We start from the raw sequence: 23608 nt of genomic DNA, 5'->3' as shown, positions 1-23608 counted from the left end.
GAGAGAGAGAGAGAGAGAGAGAGATGGGGGGGGGGGTTAAAAGTAGAGATGAATCAAAAGATCACTGTTACATGGTGCAAGTAATGATGATTTAGAACCTTTCATCTGTTACTACAAGCTTCCCAGTTGATACATTTGTGTATAGCAGTCTTGGGGTTGATGAGGGATAGAGGCAGACATATCATTTACGTCAACTTTTAATCAAGTCTCAAATTGCAAGCATGGATGTGAAGGAAAAAGAAGAAAAACGAGGGGGGGGGGGGAGGGATCCTTGTAGCAGCTAAGTAGGGATTTAAGTGGAGGGTAATGGCCAGAAAGTGTTGTTTCAGCAACGACACCTTTGCCTACAAGGGTTTGTTGATTTCTCTCCATCAACTACACCCCACCTTCAGCCTCTCTTCCCCAGCACCTCAGGCCCACAAGCTCCGAGTACTTAGTATTCCCTGTCAATTTTTCTTCTTCAATTCACCTTGAAACCCTCAAAGAACCTCCAGCTGAACTCCAGTCACCTGTAAATCTCCAGTTCACCTAAAAGTGAAGGAAAGCGTGGCTACAATGTGTTCATCCAAATCTAACTGATCCTACTTATTGCCTGTGCAGAAGACTAGGTATCATCATTTCCAAGCGCTGATGCTGATGTTGTAACCCAACTTTTCGCCAAGTTCTTTCATGTTTTGAGATTTATTGGCATCTATAAGATTAATCGCTGCCTTTCTTTGCGAAGCTACTTTACCTGCATCATTTTGAACCCCTTCTAATTTTATACAGGTAGGTTGCAAGATGCATTACGTAAAAACAAAACAAGAAGAAGATCCAAAATAAGTTTCTCAACATTAATGCTTCAATGCAGATAGCTTGTGATTGTCAGAACAAGACAAAGAGAAGAAGAATTTTAAGTGGACCATTGAGACTTGAAATTGAGTGTAAATTCTCAATAATGATAACAAAAAAATGAGAACGAAAATGGTAGAAAAGTCCTCATGCTACCCTCCAATCTCCAGACAGTGCCTGGTGGTCCCAAGGGAGGGGTCTGAGAAAGCAGGATAATAAAGTCTGGGCTACATTAGCCAGACCAGTGGACGCGACAGATATCTTTTTGGTGTCAATATGTGCGCATGCCAGGGCAAGAAGTGTTAGGAGGCAAGCGCAAACACACTGGGGAGTATTACTCGTCTCTTTGGTATGCTGTGTTGATCTGGGAGAAGAATGAAAAATTGTACCAAAAAGCATCCTTTTGTAGGGGAACCTGAGATTTGGGCATTTCTGTCGAAACTTTTCCTCCGATTTGCTCCGTTAGGCATCCTAACATTTTAAGAGGAAGAATTTGCGTCTTGCGAGAGTTACAAGATATTTACACTGTCTCATGACTCACCATCCTTACAAAGGGACACATTTTAATGATATTTTTAGACGTTGATAAAATGGAAGAGAATGTAATGGACCACAGTTGGTTATGTAGTCTTTTTATATATAGATGTATAGGCCTACTACAATTCAGTTAAATGTATTAATTTTGTATGTCAGACTTGAGATTAAGCCCCACCCCCCCCCCCCATCAAAAACATTTACCTTGTTCGCTAGGCATTGAATATGATTGTATGATGGACCACTATGAGAGAAAGGTCAATGTTGAGGTATTCTATATCGGTATGAAAGCATTCAGGACCTATACATCATCATGTATGTTACTAGTATGAAGAGATTTGTTATCCAAGAATGCGGGAGCCGTGTTGACTGGCATATGACAGACCACTTATATGTGAGAAGAATTTGTTTAACGATCTCGGAATGATGTATTGTTCTGTGTTTGATTAGGAACAAAACTCCCACCCGATTCACGTGAACTTTTTTCTGGAATGTATTATGTCTCTGGATTATAACTGAAGTCTGTGATCGTTATTTCTGTGTAACGGACTCTACTTGATGGGTTTTGTCCTTAATGTGAGTCTCTTCAAAGTGGTTTTAAACCAATGGCAATCCTCTGATAAACTATGGAGCTTGTATGTCAGTGGATGACAAATGATCGGTGTGCAAACATTTTCATGTGACCCCCCCCCCACAAAAGTCGTGAGGTATTCTATGCAAGAGCAGTTTCAAGAGGCTGCTTACGTAAAATTTGCTTTCTTCTGCCTTACAGTCAAAATATCCACTATTTATTTTTATTTGTGTGATGACCCCCCCCCCCCCCAAAAAAAAAAAGAGTAGCTGAATGCATGAACAAATGCCCATCAAAATGCCACTCATGTTTGACATTCTTTGTGACATTCTGCTAGGAATCAAACAAATACTTCTTGTGCTCTCGTTAGCAGGGAAGCAAAGAGAAAAGTAACGGGGACGCATGGCTCAAAAGCACTACAAGCCTGCTCGGTAGCAGCATGTGTCACCTCCAATTGCAGAGGAAATCTACCTCGAAATACGCATTAAAAACATCTGCGTCTGTATTAGTTACGTACCATTAATTGTGCAATGAAGGGAGGTCAAATGGAGGTTATTCTGCGACTTTCCACCCACATACTTGTTGGGGGTGGAAGAAAAAAAAGTAATGTCATTATCACTCGAAATGAAGAACTGGTGGGGAGAAACCAGGGTCCAGTTGTGGTTCTGAGGTGCAATTGAATTTACTTTTTGATTTTTTTTTCTAATGTTCTTATAGATCGTTCAGATCGCGAGAAAAGTGGAGGCATATTAACTCTGACAATTGGAGCGGCGCTGCAACAAAGAGCATAACTCATTTTTCATGCCCAGTGCGTTAACATCCTTTTTTTTACCCCTACCAAGAGACAGCTTTATGGAGAAAGTATTGGGAGGAAAAGATAAGAAGAGAAATATGGCGTGATTTTAGAGTGTCAAACTTGGGACAGAACAGGAAACTGAAGAGTGAGATACCTAGGCCCTTGTGACTTGCATTTACAATGCTGCCCCTCCCTTGCCCCTGCTTGTTCCCCCCCCCCCCCCCACCCCACTACCATTCCCACTTGAGATAACCTCTACCAAGTTCAACACCACAATGCATCCGCTCGCACCTGCATGCTCCTATGCGCAGACAGCAAGCTTTGGGTGTCAGGACGACAGACTGTATAGATGGGACTGAAGACTTGATCTGTATACATAAGGCCTGACCCCGAGGCGATTTCAAAATAGACACAGAGACCACTTGTTCTGTGCAGTCCTCGCAAAGCCGAAAGGGTCACAAAGTCCCAAGATTAGACCAATAAAAGGCGGTCCAATTTTTCCCCTCTCACCTTGTACATGCTCTGAAACCAACTATCCCAACATCTCTTCTGAGAGTAGAAACTCAAATCTTTTTTCCTTTGAAAAGCTGTAAATTTAGTCTAGACAATTTCCAGTTTGGGATGCTTATTCATGCCATCCCACAAAAGAATTGAAAAAGTAGGGTTTTTTTTCCCCCACTCTGTCTGGGGGTCTTTGCTTGTATTGAATGCGAAATTGAGACCTGGCTACAAAATGACATCATTTGAGAAGAATGTTCTTTTGATATCAAGAGAAAAGGAGCCCTTTCCTTTGTTAGGCACTGAAGAACCAGAGGCTCTGCTGAATTACCGTATATTTGGAGCTGTACCCACACACTGCCCTTCATGTAGGGTTTCCTTGGATGAATTTGTCACTTGTCATGCAAATCATATTGAGCGTTTTGTTTTGTTCCATCAAAATGGTTGTTTTGGTGCTGCGCTAGGATTTTGTTGACTTTGTAAACAACGTCTTCAGGCTTTCAATGCACCAAAACATGCCACGCATTACTTGCAAGGTGACTCAAGTTTTGGGGAGAAAAAAAAATTAACGCAGAAGTTTCAGTGAGAAACATTAGCACTATATGATATATGACTCAGAAACTTTACAAAACATGTTTAGCAAATCAATGATCCCTGTCTGGTTGGAAGTGCCACTATTTTTAGCTCTGTTATTTGTTTTGGATGAATAATAAAATTGTGATGTACTGCATTTCTAGAGAGCTGAGAAGTGAAAAAGAAAAACATGACAACGAGAAAGATTAACACATTTTGTATTATCATCATTATCGCATGATGTGGGGACAGTGCAGATCATAGAAAACCCCCAGGATGCACCAGCAGGTGCGCTGAAGTGGTCGCCATGGCATTGGTGGTATCTGGGGATGAAGAAAACCAGATCCGTTTTGAGGGAGCAGGATGCCAACGCACTAATGACAGCGACATATAACCCTTGACCTCATTAAAACCATGGAGATGTCAAGTTGTGCCACCTCCTCTCATTCACCCCTCTGGCTGTGAGATCTCACGAAGCCCTTGGTTCCAAATGCTACCTCAAACTTGGAGATCGTGCTCTTGTCCCACTCCCTCCCCAAGCTAAGTGTCCATGATTTCTGTTGTAAAACCAATACTTAGGTTTTTCCCCTCCCCCACAAGTTTTGTACAAGCATGCACAACTGAATGCAGCCGTGGGTTTGTGTAAATAGAAAAACACAACAACAGAAGTAAACCGCAAAAATTTGTACCGTTGAAACCAACTGTGATGTTGGGCATGAACACAGTAAACATTTTTGTTAATGTTTTGCCACGTGTATAGCAAGCATGTCTACTCAGTTCAATTATGGTACATCATGTTATTGTCTTCCACATGCTGTTGGCAGTGTAAACAGTATGGGGCCTTTTCTTTGTTGGATTTCTAGGACTTAGCACAAGAATCATTCTCAGCCTTACATACCCACATTTCAAGTACAAGGTGAACTGTGCTGATATGCCACATATAACATACAAGCTTCCCCGTTGTATTTTAGACGCAGAATATGTCGACATAACAGATAATATGCGGGGGATTACGACATATTTTCGAGACAATATCTTTGAAAAAAAAACAAACAAACAATTGGCAAATGTCAAAGAATGCTGCAATATTGTGCATGCAGCATGTGACCTCTACTGGCTTTGTTTTGTGCATTCCCAAGCCCCCAAACCGCAGACACGCAAAAATTCGGTCAGCTTCACTCGATTACACAATCTTTCTTTCTTTTCTTTTTATCTCTTTTAAAATTACAAGACTGTAAACACATAGGACCACACAAACATGGAAAGTACAGTAATGTGGAGGTGTAAGAAGGGAAACAAAGTTTTACTATGGATTGTATCATATTATTGTGTTTTGGGAAAATGTATCTACCATATGTTCATCATTTCAAGTTCTTATGGGTATTAACCATGGCATTAGACTTGTCTACATGGAGAGGAGGGGTTAAGTGTGGGGAAGAAGGGAGACCAGGGGAGAGAGGAAGAGGGTGTGGTCGTTTGGTGTGTGACAGGAGGGATTTACTGGGTAAGGGAGGTGACAGATCACTGTGGAGACACATGCACACACAAAGATGAGAACATGAAGCAGGGTTTTTGAATATGTTCCTATACCTTCCCTTCCAGGATGCTTTAGCGAGGGTTTTAGCAAAGGTGGTGAAATATGCAAACACCCCTTGATGAGGGTTTACAGTTTCGCGACATGGGAGTCGTCAAAGACCGATCTGCACTGTAGAACTCCGGGATGAGCAGATACATGTATGTGCAAGAACCGCAGACCGTAGGAAGCCCACTGATTGAAACAGTGCAGTGTGTTATGTTTTCTTCTAAACATGAGGGGCATGTGCTGTCAAGAAAAAGGGAGAACAATTGTTGGGGGGGGGGGTAGGGGGAGAAGAGAGGTGCAAAGAATGAGCCCTCATGTGTCTCTGTAGGTGGATGTAGTTGTGCAAGTTAGCTGATATGTTTATAAGCTTGGGCAGTTGCTTTTCCCTTCACTTCAATGACAGAAGGCAGAAAGAAGAGAGAGGGGGGGGGGGGGAGAGGGAGGGAGGGGAGGGAGGGAGGGGAGGGGAAAGGACATGTCCGTGATGGGGAACGTAAGAGCGGAAACAAAGCTGGGTTGCTGTAGTAATGCCAGTCCTCATTTCCTACTTGTGATGAGAAGGAAGGTATTGTGTTCGGAGTGATATCGTGCCAAGTGCCGCCTCAAAGCTACAGTACCCCAGCAACGGAGTCGTGAACTCCTTTCTGGGAGAGTCGTGGGGCACACGTCTCGTCGTTGTTTATTTGCTACAGGGTTTGTCACTGTTTGTGGAGATGTCTTGGGACAAATATCATAGGAAGAGAACAATGCAGGACACTACAGATTGATACACTCAAGTACTTATGGTCACCATCATTAAGTCTGTAAATAATATCTTGTTTACAGGGGGGGGGGGGTTGATAGTTTACAGGTATAGTGGATAGGTAATGAGTACAAAAAAATAATACATTCAGCATCATAAAGTACTGTATGCTGTGACAGGGAAAGAAAAGGATACATTTTTTTATTTTTTATTTTTTTAGCACCCAGATGTTTTCATTCCCACCTTACTAAACTGTTAAGAAAATTCAATTATTCCCCCTCATTCTATGGGTGTGTTCTTGTAAGTCTTTGAGAGGAACTAGCACAGATCAAGCTTGTTTGAATCTCTGTAGCAGGGCCCTGGCAAACACAGCAAGAATGAGCATTCAAGCCTTGTATGCATTTGGCCATGTGTAATAAATGTAATTATTGCTACATGAGAGCAGACTTCTACTGTACGGCCCTCGATTCTTTCTTTCCATTGCGGAGACCTTCGTTCTGTGTAACGAGTAATGAGGCCAACAAAAACAAACCCATTGGGAATTGCACCCACTCTTGAACTTTTCTCCCCAGTCACGCAGAACCTCCCAGAGTTTTATTTTCACTCATTTTTTATTTCTTCGTCCCGAGCAGAAGGCACCGGCATGTTGTTGCATCCAATATTCTGTGAAAATGGCATAATATTTTGATTCTTCTCCCACAATAAAGATCATGGGTGGCTTAGTTTCTGTGATTGTTGATACTATATCCTGCTGTATAGCCATGACATACTGCAGACTAGAGTAGACCTTTCTTTCATTTCTTTATCGACTGTCGAGGAGAGGAATCTTTGTGGTCCTTTGACTTGGGTTTGCAGAATTTCAATCTGTAACCCATGACTTTTGCTGTCGCTTTGTATGGTAGGGCGAGATGATATTAAAGAGCTGTTGTCCCAAGTGTGCTGGTTCAATGAGATCTATGCAATTGCAAGGTGTTCCTATAATGGTATGTGATCTTTATGAAGCATTGGGTCTGGAGATGAATAGACTACCATCTTATCAGGACCCATAGCCAAACCCATGTTGTTTGCATTTAGATTGTGCTTGAACAGTATCATGCATTGAAGTGGCCATGCTGTGATGACAGAATGGGGAACAATAAACAAAAATGAGAAAAAAAAAAAATGACTGTCAAGATTGAGTAAAAAAAAAAAAAAAAAACCAAAAGAATTTCTTAATTTGTCAAAATGAGAACCTGAAAATGTTTTTCCCAATCCTGCAGGGTAAAGTAATTGTCTGCAAATCAGGTAATCATTTTTCATAAAGAGCAAAGGTGTGAAAATTCAGGGAGAATGATTAGGAAGGTGCAGTTTACGCAGTGACAGCTTCAGCTCTGAAGGCCCTAAACACGAGACGTGGGCAAAATTCTTGAATGTCTCATTGAGATCTCTGATAAAGCTCATTGCCTGGATTCAAATCCCAATGTCGGACGACAGTACAGGTATACATGTAGGTACTGTCATCCGTCCTACTTACAGACATTGTGAAGGGGGAGACAGAAAAGGACTAAAGCTCCGAGGATGAGGCCATTCTGGCATCATTAGTTCGGTGTGTTCTTTCCCCCACCCCCATCGCACATTCCTTTTGTCGGTGCAACCAGTAATCCCGAGATCTTTGGATGCCTTGAGAATTTGCGGAAGCTTTGGAGATGAATTATACTAGAGAGTAGTGATTTGTATCAAACATCATTGGGGCTTTGTATTCACAAAGGATGGTCCATCTCTGGATGAGCACAGTTTTTTTTCTTTTCTCCATGCTCAATGACATTTAATCAAACCTTTTTTCTTTTTTTTCACTCTGCTATTTCAAAAGCAATGGCAATTTTGCCTTATGTTGGTCTCTCAGGTAAAGAAAAGTGCAGCAAAAAGAATTGCCCTGGTCCTTATATACTTAGCAAGGAAACTCAGTAACCTTTATTCTAAAAAGTGAGAAACCGTGATACAGATATGGAAGCATGATACCATGCGTTCGAACAATTAGATTCAAAGTCTCTCTTTCTGTCTGTCTCAATGTTTTATTCGTCTGCAGTGTTTTTCACACGAATGGAACTAATTTCTGCTGGTGTGGTATCGTTTCAGAGTGATGTAGGGCATGAGCGCATTGCTCCCGTCGCAGAAGTAACTTGGAAACAATCGGGAGCATTCATATATTTGCCCAGCGTTGGTATTATTGTCGCCTTGCCCCACACAGATGAATAGGCTGGACTTTCAGACCCGGGGAACATATTTCTGCCCATCAAGAGGTTGTTTTCTTATTCCTTTTTTAAAAAATTGAATGGTAGGTAACATGTACTTTCTCAAAGCTTGTGGATTCATTTACACTGCTGTTTGACAGCATGAAATCTTGATGAGGGACTTTGGGTAGGATAGGCAGAGATATTCAAACTATAAAAAGGCTCATGTGGATCTAGCAATCATATTGGTGTAGCTTAGAAAAGTATGTGTTTAATTTGTTGCTGAAAATTCAAAATTGTACCTGTGCTACACTAACTTCAGTCAGCACTACAATCTTCAAACTCTATGTAGCCTTGGGGACTTGGCTTTCTAACTGATTCCTGTAGCCCTCTGAGGATCACATTCACTGTACATTTTCCCCTGGCACAGACAGGGTTCAACAAAGGAGATGAGTCTTTCCCAGTCCCCCCCCCCCCCTCCCCCACCTGTCTGGTGTCCATGACTTTGTACACAAGTGCACCTGCATGCCAAGTCTCCAGTTTGAGATGGGGCTGGGAAGATAAGACTAGCATGAAGGCCCGGCCTTGGCCAATGTTTGCAAGGTGTATTTGTAGGTCTGTGGGTATGGATTTGGGCAAATATTACCTCTCACCTAGCACATAAATGTCCCAGTAACATCATTAAATGCGCTCTTCCAATGGTTGTTCTCCCTTCTCCTCACAAGATATGCTGATACTGGCATGGTTCAAAAGGAGGCTGGCGAATCATGCCATTCATTTCTATGAGGCAGAAATAGCTGCATTTTTTATTTAAAAAAAAATCACTGTGGGTCAAGACTGCACCATTCTCTTTCAGTGATTAATAGCATATGATTGCGCAGAGTCATTCTTCAAACTCTTTGCTGTCTGTCTGTGTGCGGTCATGTGTGTATGTGTGTGTGTGTGTGGCGGGGTGGGGGTGGGGGTGGGGGTTAGGAGAGAGAGAAAAATGGAGACAACCTTGGCTGACATAATTCAGAGTATTTCTGACGAAATAGAAGGGGTCAAGAGATTGCAAATTATGCCCGGCCATGAACATACAAGTCTAATTACATGAGCGACATAGCCTTGAACTCAGACCGAAAACGTGTTTGTGCCTAGCAAACTCTCTCGATATTGCGCCGCCCTTATTAATTTCCCCCCATTCCCCTTGCCTTGCGGACGTGGTGACAAGTAATTAAAACAATATAACCTTGTTATGAAGCTCCTCAGCAGAAGTCGGGGGCAAAGAAAAATTATTAGAATTTGCGAAGAAAGTAAAAAAAGTTCCAAATTAGACCACATCAGGCAGAAGAGGAACTGTGTAATTTGGCCAATGATGAGGTTGTGAGGTCAAGTCTATGTGCTTAAAGAAAACTCTCATTCTTTTGAGGATAGGGTGAAGGAAAAAAAAAGTTTGTTGCCATGGCACGATTTAAAGAGGATTATTGGATGTGACTCACACAGCGCTGCGGAGACGGGATGGTGTGCATTTCTCCGCTAAGAGAGGTCTGCTCGGTGAGCTAGGCCGCGCTGTGACGGATCTCGCTCCAGTCCCTCGCCCTTCCTCTTCCCCGCTCGTTGTCACCATCGTCCTCTCTCTAGACCCATGGTTAGCACGCACACACATGGTGCGACTTAAAATTTCATTCTGGCAATGAGGCGGAATGAGAGAAAGAAATTCTCCAAATTAATATTTTCCACCTGCCTCTCCAGACACGGACTTGGATGGCTTCTGTATTTTGTGTTGCAAATATCTTGTTGTTGTGGGCTTTTTAGGGGGTTTATTTTTGTCCTGGGGGTGGGGCTGGTCAGAAAGGCTGAATAATAGAATCTCTATATTGGTATCAATGTTCAAAACCACAACATTTCATGTACCAAGTAAGAGGTTTTTGTCATCAATGCAGATGAGATAGTATGAAGAATTTGTGATGGTGTGTGAGTGCAGTCTTTGCGCTTTATCCACTTGGAAGTGGTTTTATGGTTGCTGCGTAAACTGGTTGGATGGCTTTCCAGTGATGGATTTTTGCATGAATGACTTTTTTTTTCTCCTTCCTGTATTGTTGGGGGCGTGTGAACACATTTCACAAAGGCATACCAGCTATGTAAAGTGCGTCTTGCTATGAATGTGATTTTAGGAAGTCCAAATGAAAGAGAATTTGATGTTGTCATCTGCGAGATCACACAAAGTTCAATCATATCATGTTAAGTTTACTGATACCATATAAAATCATATGCTACTTGAAACACTAAGTGTCCCAATTGAGCCAACAACATGAAAGAAAGAACTTCCTAATCACACCCACCCCGGATCTACATATGGGATGCCTAAAATTTGAACGAGTATTAAATAGGCAAGTCAGCAATTGATCCAACCTTCGATTAATGCCCCACCCCCTCTCCATTTCTGATTTACTCTTGAACCCCCTTCAATGATGCAATTATGTATTACACAAATCAAATCTTACCCCCAACTACACAGAGAGATTACTAGTCCCTGCTGTTGGAGGGACAACCTGCTGGGACTAGCCCCCCCCCCCCTTTACCTCTTCTTCTTGCTCTTCCTGCCACTACCCCCTGAGGGGTCAGTGAGTGGTGGTCAGGGTCAGTGTTTGAGTGACCACTCGGACAGAGTAGCCTCTCACCTTAAGGGTCTTTTCTACCCTCTCTCTTTTCTTGTCAGGACGATAAAATGATACCGATATGAAAACATCAGTATCATTTCGGCATCATATCTTCCATAATTCAGCAATGGCAGAGATTCAATTACCGGGTCGAAAAGAAGATATGGGGGGGGGGGGGGGGTGGATAGAAAGGAGAAAAGTATGATGAAAATTAGATGCTTGAATGACAGAACTTTGTAGTTCTGTGAAAATCTGTCAGAATATTGTGATATTATGAAAAAAAAACTTCAAAATGCTGCATGTGTTGTTGGTAGGACACTGTGAAATGGGGATGAATTATCTAGAGGATTTTATTTTTCTTAAAATTGTTCCAGACCAAAAAATGAGGTTAGTGAACTGATGTGGAATTTGCACAGTTCTATGGGGTCAATAAACACCTTCCATGTGGCTGGTGTTTAACTCGTTAGAATATCAACCAAAATGTCATCAGAACAATTTACCATTTTTTTTCTTGTGCTAGTATCAGAGAGGTTAATTGAAGTATGGTGGCATGGGGTTAGAAGATACTGATGAGATGAATTGGGGAGTACTGAGAGAATTATTAGACCAGTCTTTGACAGAGATACTGAAGGTTACCCTTAAAGTGGGACGATAAAAGAGTCTGTGCGAGTTCAACGTGGAAATATGATGAGAGATATGTGGGGTTTGCTGGAATCAGACAGTGGAGGCAGCCCCTACACAGCAGTAAGCCCCTGGAGAGTGTGCCTGTAACCATTGGAAAAAAAAAATCCCAACATTTCAAACAGGATGTTGCCAGATTTCACATATATGTCGGCATGAAAAAAAAATGTTTTTCTCATAGTGTTTAATCTACTGTAGTAACGGACTAAAAATGTAAAATACTGTTTCCTGCGTAGAGGTAATAGTGCTGAGGTTTTGCATGTTTGTTGTTTTTTTTTTTTGCTCACTAGGTTACCTTAAAAAATCCTAACAGACCTTTGGAATTTATTAAATGAATATCAGTGAAACTGCCTTTGTGGGTAGCACAAACGAGCTCCAACATTCTAGAATTATTCTCTCTCACAAGATGATGACCACCGCATGTACACACACTGTAGATGAAAACGTCAAGTTTACATCGGAGGGGGGATGTCATTGATGTTGTCAAGATGATGCAAGTAGCCTGTTTATGTGTGGAATGCACATATTTCGTCTCACTGACGAGTGACCAGAGTGACTCGTGCACCTCTGTCTTTTGGCACGAAATCCCCCCCACGGGCTGTGTAAACTCCACCAGACTGAATACTCGCCGATTGAGAGGTTGGTTTCTCGGGTTCTTGTTGAACCTGGCTTGCCCTCCCGAGAGCTCTTGTGACTAGGGGGAAATAGCAGTCTGTGTTAAAAGTCAGGATTTGGTGCTGAGATGGTCTCCAAAGTCGGCAACACATGTGTAAATATGACATTCTTGAATGTTCAAATTTACAACCGCTGGAACAGAGAAGTGTTAGTAATAGTAGTGGGAGACAGCGTGGAGGGGGAGGGGTGGTTAGGGGAGGTGCTGTAGGGTCGGGCTGGCTGGGGTTGTACAGCAGAGTCAGAGAGTAGCAGGTAGAGGGTCACAAGAATGATGTATGGGCTCATGATACAGAAACAATCAACAGGAGTGTGTGCAAACGAACGTGATGTGCAAACGGATGTGGTGTATCAACTCCACCATAGAATTTGTGGGTGGGACAAAATGGCAGATAGCTTGGAAGAGCACTCTTCTTCTAGAATATGAAACTCTCTTTGAAAGTGTGATACTTAAAAGAAAGTGATTGTGATTCAATGTTACAGAAGAAAACTGCTTAGGATAGACATGAGAACTGGAGAAAATCATTAATAAAATGTTTCTTCTTTTCAATAAGCTTGTCCAACATGAAGGCCATCTGTTCACATTACCCATTCAGTATTAGCAATACAACTTAATAGCGTACTCAACCCTAAGAAAAATTCCATGTCTTGAGCTCTCAACAAACAAGGTATGGTTGGAAAGAAAAATTCCTCCATGTCTGTGAGAATGAGGTAAAACCGTACAAGCTTGATTTGCACTGGTGCCATGACAGGGCATGTTTTGCCGACTAAACCCCTCCTTCTGGTGTCGCGGGGAAAAGAAAATCCGCACCCAAATCCCGGCTAAATTCGCCAGACGACTATCAAATTTACGATTGACGCGAGCAAGTGTTTCCTGCAATCCCTCGCTGCCTGCCTCATTGGCAGGACCGCAAGGAAAATGTGGATTCATGTAGTCCCTGCACTAATTTGTTTTAGATCCCTGCCTCAAACATGATGAAAATGACGAACCTTTGACATCATGGATGTTAAAATTTAGTTTGCGTTCATTTCCGACCTGCGTGTCATAATCTTTGTAACGGTGAAGCGACTCGTGACTCCAAACGTCATGTGTAAAAAAAAAAACTTAACGCTCTGCAGCCATCTGGAAGAAGAGTAAACTTTACCCTCTCCTGATTTTACCTGCTTACCCTATCCCATACCCCCTCCTACCCCCCCCCCCCCAAAAAAAAGAGACTTAGATAAAACAGTGGAGAGACACCTGAGATGAATGAGCTCCAACATTTTGTTGACACTTGACATAGCTCACAGGATCGTTACAGTAGAATCACATATCTTTGTTGATACATTCACAGCTACATTTTTGGTGGGTCAGATGGGATGGTTGAAAAAGGGACTTAGCGAGAGAGAAGATTAAAGGGTGGGTGCATGCTTACTTTCAAAGTTTTTTCACCCCAAAGAGGAAAGTGTTCTCGATAAGATCATCAGAAATAAAGCAATGGGCTAGTATAACTTTCAGCAAAATTTGACACATGCCCACAGAGTTTCAACAGTCTTGAACAGAAGTAGCTCCATCTGTTCTTGAATAGAAGTTAGCAAAATAAGAAAAGGAAAGGTAGCTGCAGCACTAAAGTAGCATGTGATTGCCATTTTATGTGCCTCTGATAGGTGATCATGTCCCATTGAATTCTAATTGACAGATCTCAATTAGGAGCATTAGGCCTATAAAAAGGGCTCATATTCTGCTCGAGGGATTCTTTTACACAGGCAGATATGGCAATGATGGCAATTCAGTAATGATAACAGATAACATTTATCGCGGATTTAGATAGATGGGGTGTGAAGACCAGTTAATACACATGCCAATAATGACCTCTTTAGATAGCCACAGTTGATAACTGGCCAATTCGACATAAAATGTACCCAGACATACGTGTCAAGTGGATAATAGCTAGGGGGATGGAGAGAGAGGGAGGATCAGATATGGTGCATACTGGCTAACATGTGTCTCAGTGTAATCTCAAGTCTTCTACTTGCTGTCACAGTTCCCATGGTAATGTAGTATGTGATGCAAGCAGTTTCTAGTTTAGGAGCCATCTGGGGGGTCAGCTTTTGAGCCAAAATTTCCGGCTTGCTGTAGGGCAAAGAGACCAGGCCGCCTGATCGCAGTGCTCAAAGAGACTGACGAAAGCAGCGAGATGCCAGATCTGTCCTCGCCTGCAATAGACCTCTCATGATCTGCCGTTAAGATGTCTTTCCGTAGTACGTCTGGCAATGTTGAAGACATCTTTTTGGCCACAGGCACCGTTTAATGACACCGGTGCCTGGGCTGGCAGCCCCTGTGAATGTTGCCTGGGGTTTAGCCTCAACATCTGCATCAGTTAAGAATTTCTGAATCCCTGCAATGTTCTATCTTAGATGACATGTTCGCCACAAGATCATGTGATCAGCATATTTCTTCTGTCGTGTCTGAGCGGAATACCCAATGACATGTGAGCCACTTTTGGGATAATGGGCTCACTGTTCTGAATGGCTTGTGAGGTGCACAGGTTTGGCTTTTGACAAAAGAGCACCTGTGTGAGCATGCACAGAGGGTTGGAATTTGTCCTGGGAATAGGTAAAAATGTATTTGGTGCTGGTTGTGGATGACACTGCCCTGTCAACAGCTTGGTTGAAAAACAAAATAACAAAACTCATATGAGAATTTACCCACTTGACATATGTGAATGGCATGATTTGATTTTTCACCCATAATGCAACTCGCTACACTACGAGAAATCGCGAGCGCACATGCGGGTAAACAGAAACACCTGTATTTATTTCTTGAGTGCCTTGCATCCTGTTATGGAATGCTCGTGCCGATAAGCGACCGCAATGCGATCACGGTTGACCAATGCCGGTATTTTCTGCTGCGTGTCTGAAGGAGGGAGTGATGTGGAGGAGAAGGCGGAGGGGTGGATGGGGCGGGGCAAGGGTGGTAAAAATGAGACGAAGCCTGTCGCCGCAGTCTAGAGATTGACTTTGAAATTATTTTATTGGGTAATGGAAAGATTCGTAGACTTCCCCTTTAATTGACCCTCTATTCATAGATACTCTGTGTACATTCATTATTGCTGTATGAAGTTCTGGTCCAGCTCCCGTCTATTCTCTGTGGGCATTGTCCCATTGAAGAAGAGCCCACTCATTCACACAGGACTAAATACGAGGCTGAGATACACAAGATTTGCACGATCAGTCGTGAATTTCAGGCTCAGTTTCCGTGCATGGATTGGTTTACGGATGGAGGCATCAAGTTTTGCTTATCACCCAGGAGGAGCTGTGATTCTCACTGTTGTGGCCGTCTATTATTATGGTTTAACGTCTTCATCAACTCTATCGTGAGGAAACTCTTTGCAACCATCAGTATCCAACTTGGTGTAGGAGGGTTGTGGATGGGCTACGGCCAGGTACTAGTTTGAGGCGCTACCTGTCAAGAGATCAGAACTTTCAGCTTAGAAATGTCAAAATGACAGTTTCCTGTGAGTGAGCACCTTGAAAAAAGCTGTAATAAAACCTTTTTGTGCAAATATTTGATATGTATTTTGCTCAGTGCCCTTGTCTATCCTGTGTGGAGTGTCACGACACAATTACTCAACCTTCATCTGATAAACCACAGTGATAGGAACAACCTAGCCCATCCCACCCACTTCCTCATCTCCCTGTCAAAGAGCCCTTCACATCATCCATTCTCCAGTCCGTGTTAGTAGTGGATCCATTTCGTATAATGCTGATGTCCATCCAGTGACTGACTGGCCGTCAGAAGCTCTCCCTATGGTTGCAAATGTCAAACTGTCCCTGTACAGGGAGATGGACCTGTCAGTGGACATTTTTCGCAAGGGTGACGGAGACATGACCAAACTGTTGAAGTGGCCAAGGTTTCACATTCACTGTGAAAACCTCAGTGTTTGCAGGTATTTGGTGGCAGCTAAAACAAAAAGCTGTCAGACTCTGTGACCAAAACAACAACAACAACAACAACAACCCTCATTCAAGTGTATGCTTGACTTTGAAATACAGAACTACGTTGTAAAGGGGTCAATTATTACCTCAATAGGAATATAATTGCACAGTCGCTTTCAGCGAGGGATCTTCATCACAATCTTATCATTTTTTTTGTGGAATGCTTGCACTCACTGGTTGCTCTTTGATAGGTGCTTCCTGTACCCAAGGATGGGGCTGTGGACACAAGTACCAATGTCAGAGTCAGTAGAAAGATATGAAGCTGTAATTTATGATAAGGGGGGTACTTGATCCGGAGATAAGTGGGCATTTACAGCCTCATTGAGCTGGGCTACTTGTTATTCTGGCCGAGTCTTTCGGCTGTCATTAGCGTTTCCGCTGTCAATGACCACACTGGTTTCCCAGCCACGCATAAGTGTCAAATTTAAACAATAATTGAGAACTTCCCCCATGGTTGAATATAGGGGGCCAGAAGAGAGTTGGGGAGGAAAAAAAAAACTTCCAAAAAACTCAGTCAAAACAAAACAAAAGAAAACAAAAATGTGCGGGAGAAGATTCGGCCCTGCCTTATTTTCGTGAACCGTCTCCGGTGGCCGATCTTGACGTATCCATGGTGAAGAGACACGTGTGGGATGATTCAATCAGTGTCATTCCTCCACGTTAGGGACTCGTCTCCTCGAGACAATGGAAGACATAGAATGAGAGACACGGGGGTGGTGTCTTCTTCATACAGTGATTGATGCACTGTGACGAAAAGTCACGAAGGGCTCTGGGACTAATCACTGTCTACAATTAGAAAGCATAAGGTTGGAAAACAAGCAAAAAAATACAAGCTAATGAACTATCCACGACAAAGTCAAGAGAGCCTCTCATTATTTCTTTGCCAATTTATTATCGTTTGCAAATATTAGTGGATTTTATAGTGTAATTGTAGATGATTTCTTTTGACCGGAGTTGCTATGGAATCTGTTCTGCCGTTGTGAGCCATATGATATTCTATCATATATCATATAATCTCATCCTTACTGGAAAAGAAATAGAGCCTGCTGCAGATCATTTCATGAATTCTGTGCACTACTGGGGTGCTCTGACTTTTATACCTTGGGCTTATTCTAGACAGAGACTGGGGGGGGGGGGGAGGGGAGGGAGGGGATAGTAGTGGAAGAAGTTACTGTCATTTCTCATGAAACAGAGCAACATTTATGAAGGCAATCAGTAGAGGACATGTTGACTTAGCAATCAGCAAGTTACAACGTATGTGCACAAAAGTATCATCTATCAGTTACCTCACTTGCAACTATTTCAGGAATGCCAGCAATATCAACTGTCATAGTCAAGGATATTCTGTGTATGCCTTAAGCTCCCCTATATGTAAGGACAGTATTTTTTTTTTAATTTTAATTGTTCGTTGCCGTCAGGATTTTTTCCCCCTATGTGGAAGCGCGATTCTCGATTACTTGTTGATAGATGAGCGTTCGTTGCTTTCTGTCATCTGTTGCCTATAATTTGTGCAGTGCTTATCGCTGGCAAAAAGGAACTTTCATGAGAGTCAGTGTACATTGGTAACGAGTGAGGAAAAATGAGCTCAGATAAAATTATTTATGACATGGGGGAGTGGGGAGGGGAAGAGAGTGAGTTTTGAATGTAAGGAATTCTCTGGAAAATGCATCAGCATTTGGAGGGTTGTGAGATAAGATGGAATATGTACCCAAAAAATCAACATAACGGCATGTCTATCTATGCCATGATCACTTTATTTGGGTAATGCTGGCATCTGTGTAACGCACAGATGGTCTTACAGAAGGGGCAATGCTTGTACTGTGAGTGTCTGATTTATGAAGGGGTAGGTCTGTCTTGTCGTAGAGAGAGCTGTAGACTGTTCTTGCCTGGGGACTAGGGTAAGAATGGAGAACAGGGTGTGCTTCTTTTTATTTTCACTGGGTCGTCAGGGATGATTATTTTTGTGTGTCAAATTCCTTATATGTCTGTCCCACATACGTAGACCATCTTGTAGCGGTTCAAGCTTCTTCCATCACAGGTAAAGAGGGAGAGAGGGGAAGAGAGTGAGAGGGAGAAAGAGAGAGATGATCATGGTTAAAAATTACATTGACAAAATGTTGTATTTGTATGTGTGTATGTTTGTATGTATGTTTTATTAGCATATCTATAGATACTCAATATTGATCTGTATGCAAGTTAATACTTTCCACTTTGACCAAACTGTAATGGCTTACAGCAAACAAAGTAGATACTGAGAATGATAAAAGAAGAATTATTATAGGAAGGAGGAAGAGGAAGAGACAGTGCAACAGACAGACAGACAGACAGACAGACAAGCTGAGATGGCGTACTGGTATTTCATTCTCTATATTGGCCATTGGTTTAGGTTTGTAGATCAGAAGTGATGTGGGCTAGGAAGAGCTAATCGGCTCCTCCGAAATGAGCACCACAACGAGCGCAGGACAAGCAGAAAGAGAGTGCAGACATACGAGTCGTCCTTTCATTCACCCCGCTGCTGCAAGGGGCCAGATAACCGCGCTCATTATCCAATCTAGGAGTGAAGCAATGGTGTACCTTTGCATTTCTGCGACTGAAGCCAATAAATGACGTTCATGTGGCACTGCTTAAAGTGGAATTACTCTCCCTCAGGGGATTAGAAAATGGCTGCCAGTTTAAATGCCCATTCACGGCCGTAGATGTGAAATTATCCCCCTACTACACCCCACCCGATCCAAAACTGATTAAGACTACCTTAATATTGGCAATGAGTACTGGGGATTCCTAGCAGGCAAGGATTAGAAATGCCATCAGGTGTTCTGTGTAATACGGAAGAAAGTGATTTGATGATTTTTTAAGTGGCTGCTCGAAAGGTATAAATGCTGGCAACCCAACATGATAAAAAAAAAGCAGTCATGAGTTTGGTTGTCTGTATGTTTGTTCTAATATCTCAAAGACCGGGGTGGGGCGGGGGGAGGGAGGAGAGTTCACCTTAATTGACCATAGAAAAGGTTGCTTGAACTTTTGTTCACAAAGAATTTTGGCAGACACAGAGAGAAGGGTGCCCTCAAACGTCACAACGTGGCATGAAGATATACGTATGCTTTTCCTATAGCAGAGGCCTTGTGCATCTTTTCGGTGTAACAGGAAGATGGCATTACAGCCTCCATGTGTTCTGGCTAAATTTACGTTGACTTTTCCCTCCCCCCTACGATTTCTCCTGTCTGCTTATTGCCTGAGAATGAGTAATGCCTGCAATGTGAGGCTTGGAGCTTTGTTTGTTTGCTCGTTGCCTTGACAAAAAACAAAACACAAGAAACCGAAAAAACGTGGCTACATCCACGCTTAATTGAGATGCCCTTAATGGTGACGCTTCACGTGGAAAGTGCGGTGTCACGCGATGCATGAGGTTTTGTCGGCCAATACGGGATTTGCCTCCAGCCAGGAAGGAGAAATATGACTATTTCCCGATGTTCCCCTTGTGCTATGATTAGACAAATGGCTGTATTGTCTTGTCGGTTTTTTCCTTTAGATATGAGGTCAGGCGAGAGTACATTTGTCTCACGTGCACACAGCAGTATGTCAGGGAATGATTGACGGATGAATAAATATGACATTGATTGAATTACGTATCGTTGTGCAATGATGTAACAATGTTGATGTTCACGTTGCACGTGATTGATGGAAAATTTAAAGCATTGCTTTTGTTTGTGTGTGAGATATAATAAGCACGATTCTAAGGAGCTTGTCTTGGCAGCGAGCTAGGCAAGAAATCTTATCATATCCCTCTGTATGTTTGTGTGTGTGTGAATGTGTCTGTACGTATGTGTATGAGTTGATAAGTGTCAGACAAGTTGTATAGGTGAGATTGACCATCTAATGGTCATTCTTCAAGGTAGGTTTCATTCACTATGATTACAAAATAAATATGTGCTGTGGTTCTCACTTCTCTGATACACAAAGTGAGTATGATGAACGTTGTCGTCGCCGTCACTGAAAAACCTCGCATACATGTGACAAGTTTCACTTGAATTATGAGAAACAATGAAAATTAACCATTATTTTCTATTTCTTTTGTTCCCTGCAGGTGATGTCAACAGCATGTACATCCAGTATGTGGTTTACAACAACGTTGCTGCAACCAGCGATACGTTCTTCGTGGAGGTCAGAGATTCAGGTGAGCATTTTGGGAAAAATCACTTTTTTTAGAAGTTATTGATCTGTTGGAAAAGAGTGAGAATGGGCTCGAAAAGAATGTTGAAGTTGAAAATAAAAAAGGCAGGAATGGAAGACTGACTAAAAGGAAAAGATGCAGATGAAGAGAAGGAGATGAAGAGAGAGATAGATAGATAGAGGGGGGGGGGGTGGATAGAAGAGAGCTATAGGAGCGAAGGGAGAAATAGAAAGATAGACATGGAATTATGACAAAATCTATCTAACATACTCAGAATGTCATAAAACATATGGATGTGGAAATACATCCAGATGGAATATACAAATAGAATATAAAAGAACACAACAGGACTCGACGGAACAGCAAGTCAGTGAAGAAAACAAGCACCTACCTGTACAGAGCAGTTGCGTGGTACAAAACCAAATGGCTAACAATGTTGACACAAGTTTGGGGGATAACATGCCTATGAATAGTGCTTTGATGATAGTTGACTAATGTTTCACCAATTTATCAGGATAGGACACCAAATTCTTAAAGGAAAATCCTGTGCAGTTATCATTTTTCTGTCTTTGACACTGTGGGGAGATGACATGATGTTGCAGTATGCATCAGACTCCAAGTCAATCCAGTAGTGGATTCTGCATGATAATCAAGATCATAATCACAATCAAAATCACGATCATGACGTGAAATTCCAATATCCTACAGATCAAAGTATTCCATAGTCATATGAAAGAGTCCAAACACTGACATCCAGTCGCCAGCAGATGGCGGCAAAGACCTGTGCTCGGCATAAAATTGATTCGCCGCCAAATTAGTTCGATCAGTGACCTGTCGTTTATTTCTTTTCTTTCATTCTAAAAACCAAAATAACAACAGGCATCATGGTGCATGTAACTACTCCCACACAGGTGAGTGATGCCAAGTCGCATGCTTTGCTCTGCAACAAACTGAAACGGAGAGATTATTCATTAATCATGGGAGAGGCGGTCGCTAAGGATGAAAAAGTTTTCTTTGAAACATGATTTTGCATCACGGACAACACACCTGGTCCTCCCAGAATTAGATAGAAAAAATATAAGAGAAAAAACCCATACACACGCACACACACACATGAAAAAGATTTGTGGAGTCATGCGGATGGAAGGTGCAATTAAGACTTGAAGCTCCGAAGGTTTGTGTGTAAGGGTGTTGCTGATGCGTGTGAGAGTGTGTTAATTAATGCAGATGGTGTGTTCTCGACCAATCATGGTGACAGCGTTGCTGGGGATTTCATGCATATTCATGGTTCAGGGCCCTCCTACTACTCCCAAGCTTCAACAAATCATTATAATCTATGTGCTGCAAGGAAGCAAGAGAGAGGGAGAGAAGGAGATGGAGAAAGAAAGAGTGAGAGGGGATGTTTGATAAATCTGAGACATATACAATAGTCCAAGATCAAGTTAATGAAACAAAGTTACAATGGAGGGAAATGAAGCTGTTACAAATTGTATGATGGATGGCCTACAAAGGATCAAGTCACTAGACACCATGTGAAAAATCATCATGTGTAGACAGTGCTTGGTATTGGTGTGTGGTGCAGGATTAAATGCTTTATGTTGCCTTGGATTACTTGGAAAGTATTCGTATGATCTTGCCCCACCCAAATTTCTAAATTTTTCTGTCTCGAAAACCCTTTAGAGAGTGGAAGACTTTTTCTCATGACAGTATGACCTCCAGTCATAACTAGTGCATGATGTGTTATTGTCAGGCCATTTAATAGATAATCTTCTTCTACTTAATTGATATGCCCATGCATAAACAAACAAACAAACAAACAAACTCGAGTCTGTGAGTGTGCTTTAAGTGCCAAAATACTGGAGCATGTTTTAAGTTTTTCATTCAGGATGGTGTCAAAGCTCAAAAATCAGTGACATCCTGTTTGCTTGAAAGAGGAAGAAAATGTTTGCCATCACCCGAACCCAGATGCCAGGCCACGCATTGGTGAAGAGAGAAGAAGGAGAGAGAGCAAAAGCTTAGGGGAATTTTTAGAGGGAGATCCTACATTTTTAAGGAATGAAGCCTTACTTAAAGGAAACATTTGAAGACCTCCTAGTAATTTGGCCAAAAGCAAAAGAAATATGCCAGACAAATATTCATGATGAATGCTGTATTGAACATCTTTTTGTGTATGTGAATTACAAATATCAATACCCAAGGTAAAAATCGTGCATGCCATAAAGAGCTATTTTTGGGGGGCTTTGCCAATGTACTGTAGACCTAACCTTCATAGACAATCAAAGTATTGGACTTGAGGTTCAAAGTGGGGATGAAGGAGTTGGATGAAGTTTAACAGAGAAGAACAAGAAGAAAAAAAAAAAGGACACACCATAATAGATTCCAGCAGTGGCCAGTTCAACGGTGGTTCTGTTTTGGTGGAAGATTTTTCGATCAATTTGCAGAGTAAATATCTCGGTAGGTTGTCCTGGCCATCTAATGTGGGACTCCCTGTTGGGGCTCCATGCCATGAGACAAAAGGGGACTCACGTCGACCTGTCAGACGACAATGTTTGGTTATCAGTCATCACCAATCTGAGGAAGGTTAACTAGATGTGACATGGTCTTACAGCCCAGTCAAAAAAAAATGATATTCATATAGGAAAAAGGGGCTAGAGGGGTAGGGGGTGGGGCAGAGCAATGGGGGCTGAAGTGAATGAAAAGAAGAAGAAGAAAAAAATGTCGATCAGGTGTCTGCTTTGGTGTCGGCAGCCTGAAACTTTATAAATGGGAGTGCGTGATACCCTGTCCCAAGTGGAACAACAAATACTCCCAGAGCTTGAGTTCAGCAAAGTATGCTCTCCAAGAAAACCCATGAGGAGAACTGAGATTGACAGGGAATACCGGTAAATGTCAAAAAAAACACAACAACAACCCCAAAACCCCCATAGTTATCGGGAGTGCAATGTGTGTCTTAAAGAGAGAAAGGGGAATTGTCTGGTATTGACTGGTAGAATGTTCCTCCCTCTGTTGGCAAGACAGTTTGCCATAACACTGAACCCTCTCAAAACTACCATCACAGTAATCCACCAATATTGTACACAGTAGCTCACCAACAGTAATGATGGAGTTCATCACGGGTGCTATCTTA

General features: G+C 42.2%; 1 protein-coding gene across 1 annotated transcript in view; it reads left to right on the top strand.

Annotated features, from left to right (window-relative positions):
- LOC139737420 (extracellular matrix protein 3-like) overlaps window positions 1-23608 on the top strand; it is a 187138-nt gene that overhangs the window by 34908 nt on the left and 128622 nt on the right. Inside the window, exon 2 of the mRNA XM_071648094.1 lies at window positions 20395-20484. Coding sequence (XP_071504195.1) covers window positions 20395-20484 — 90 coding nt within the window. The remainder of the gene's footprint in view (window positions 1-20394; window positions 20485-23608) is intronic.

This window comes from Diadema antillarum, unplaced genomic scaffold, assembly GCF_040938485.1.
Source record: "Diadema antillarum isolate AM-2024a unplaced genomic scaffold, OU_Dant_1.0 seq00000693_RagTag, whole genome shotgun sequence".
Taxonomy (NCBI): Eukaryota; Metazoa; Echinodermata; class Echinoidea; order Diadematoida; family Diadematidae; genus Diadema; species Diadema antillarum.
The sequence above is the reverse complement of the archived record's forward strand: the minus strand, read 5'-3'. Positions and strand labels throughout refer to the sequence as shown.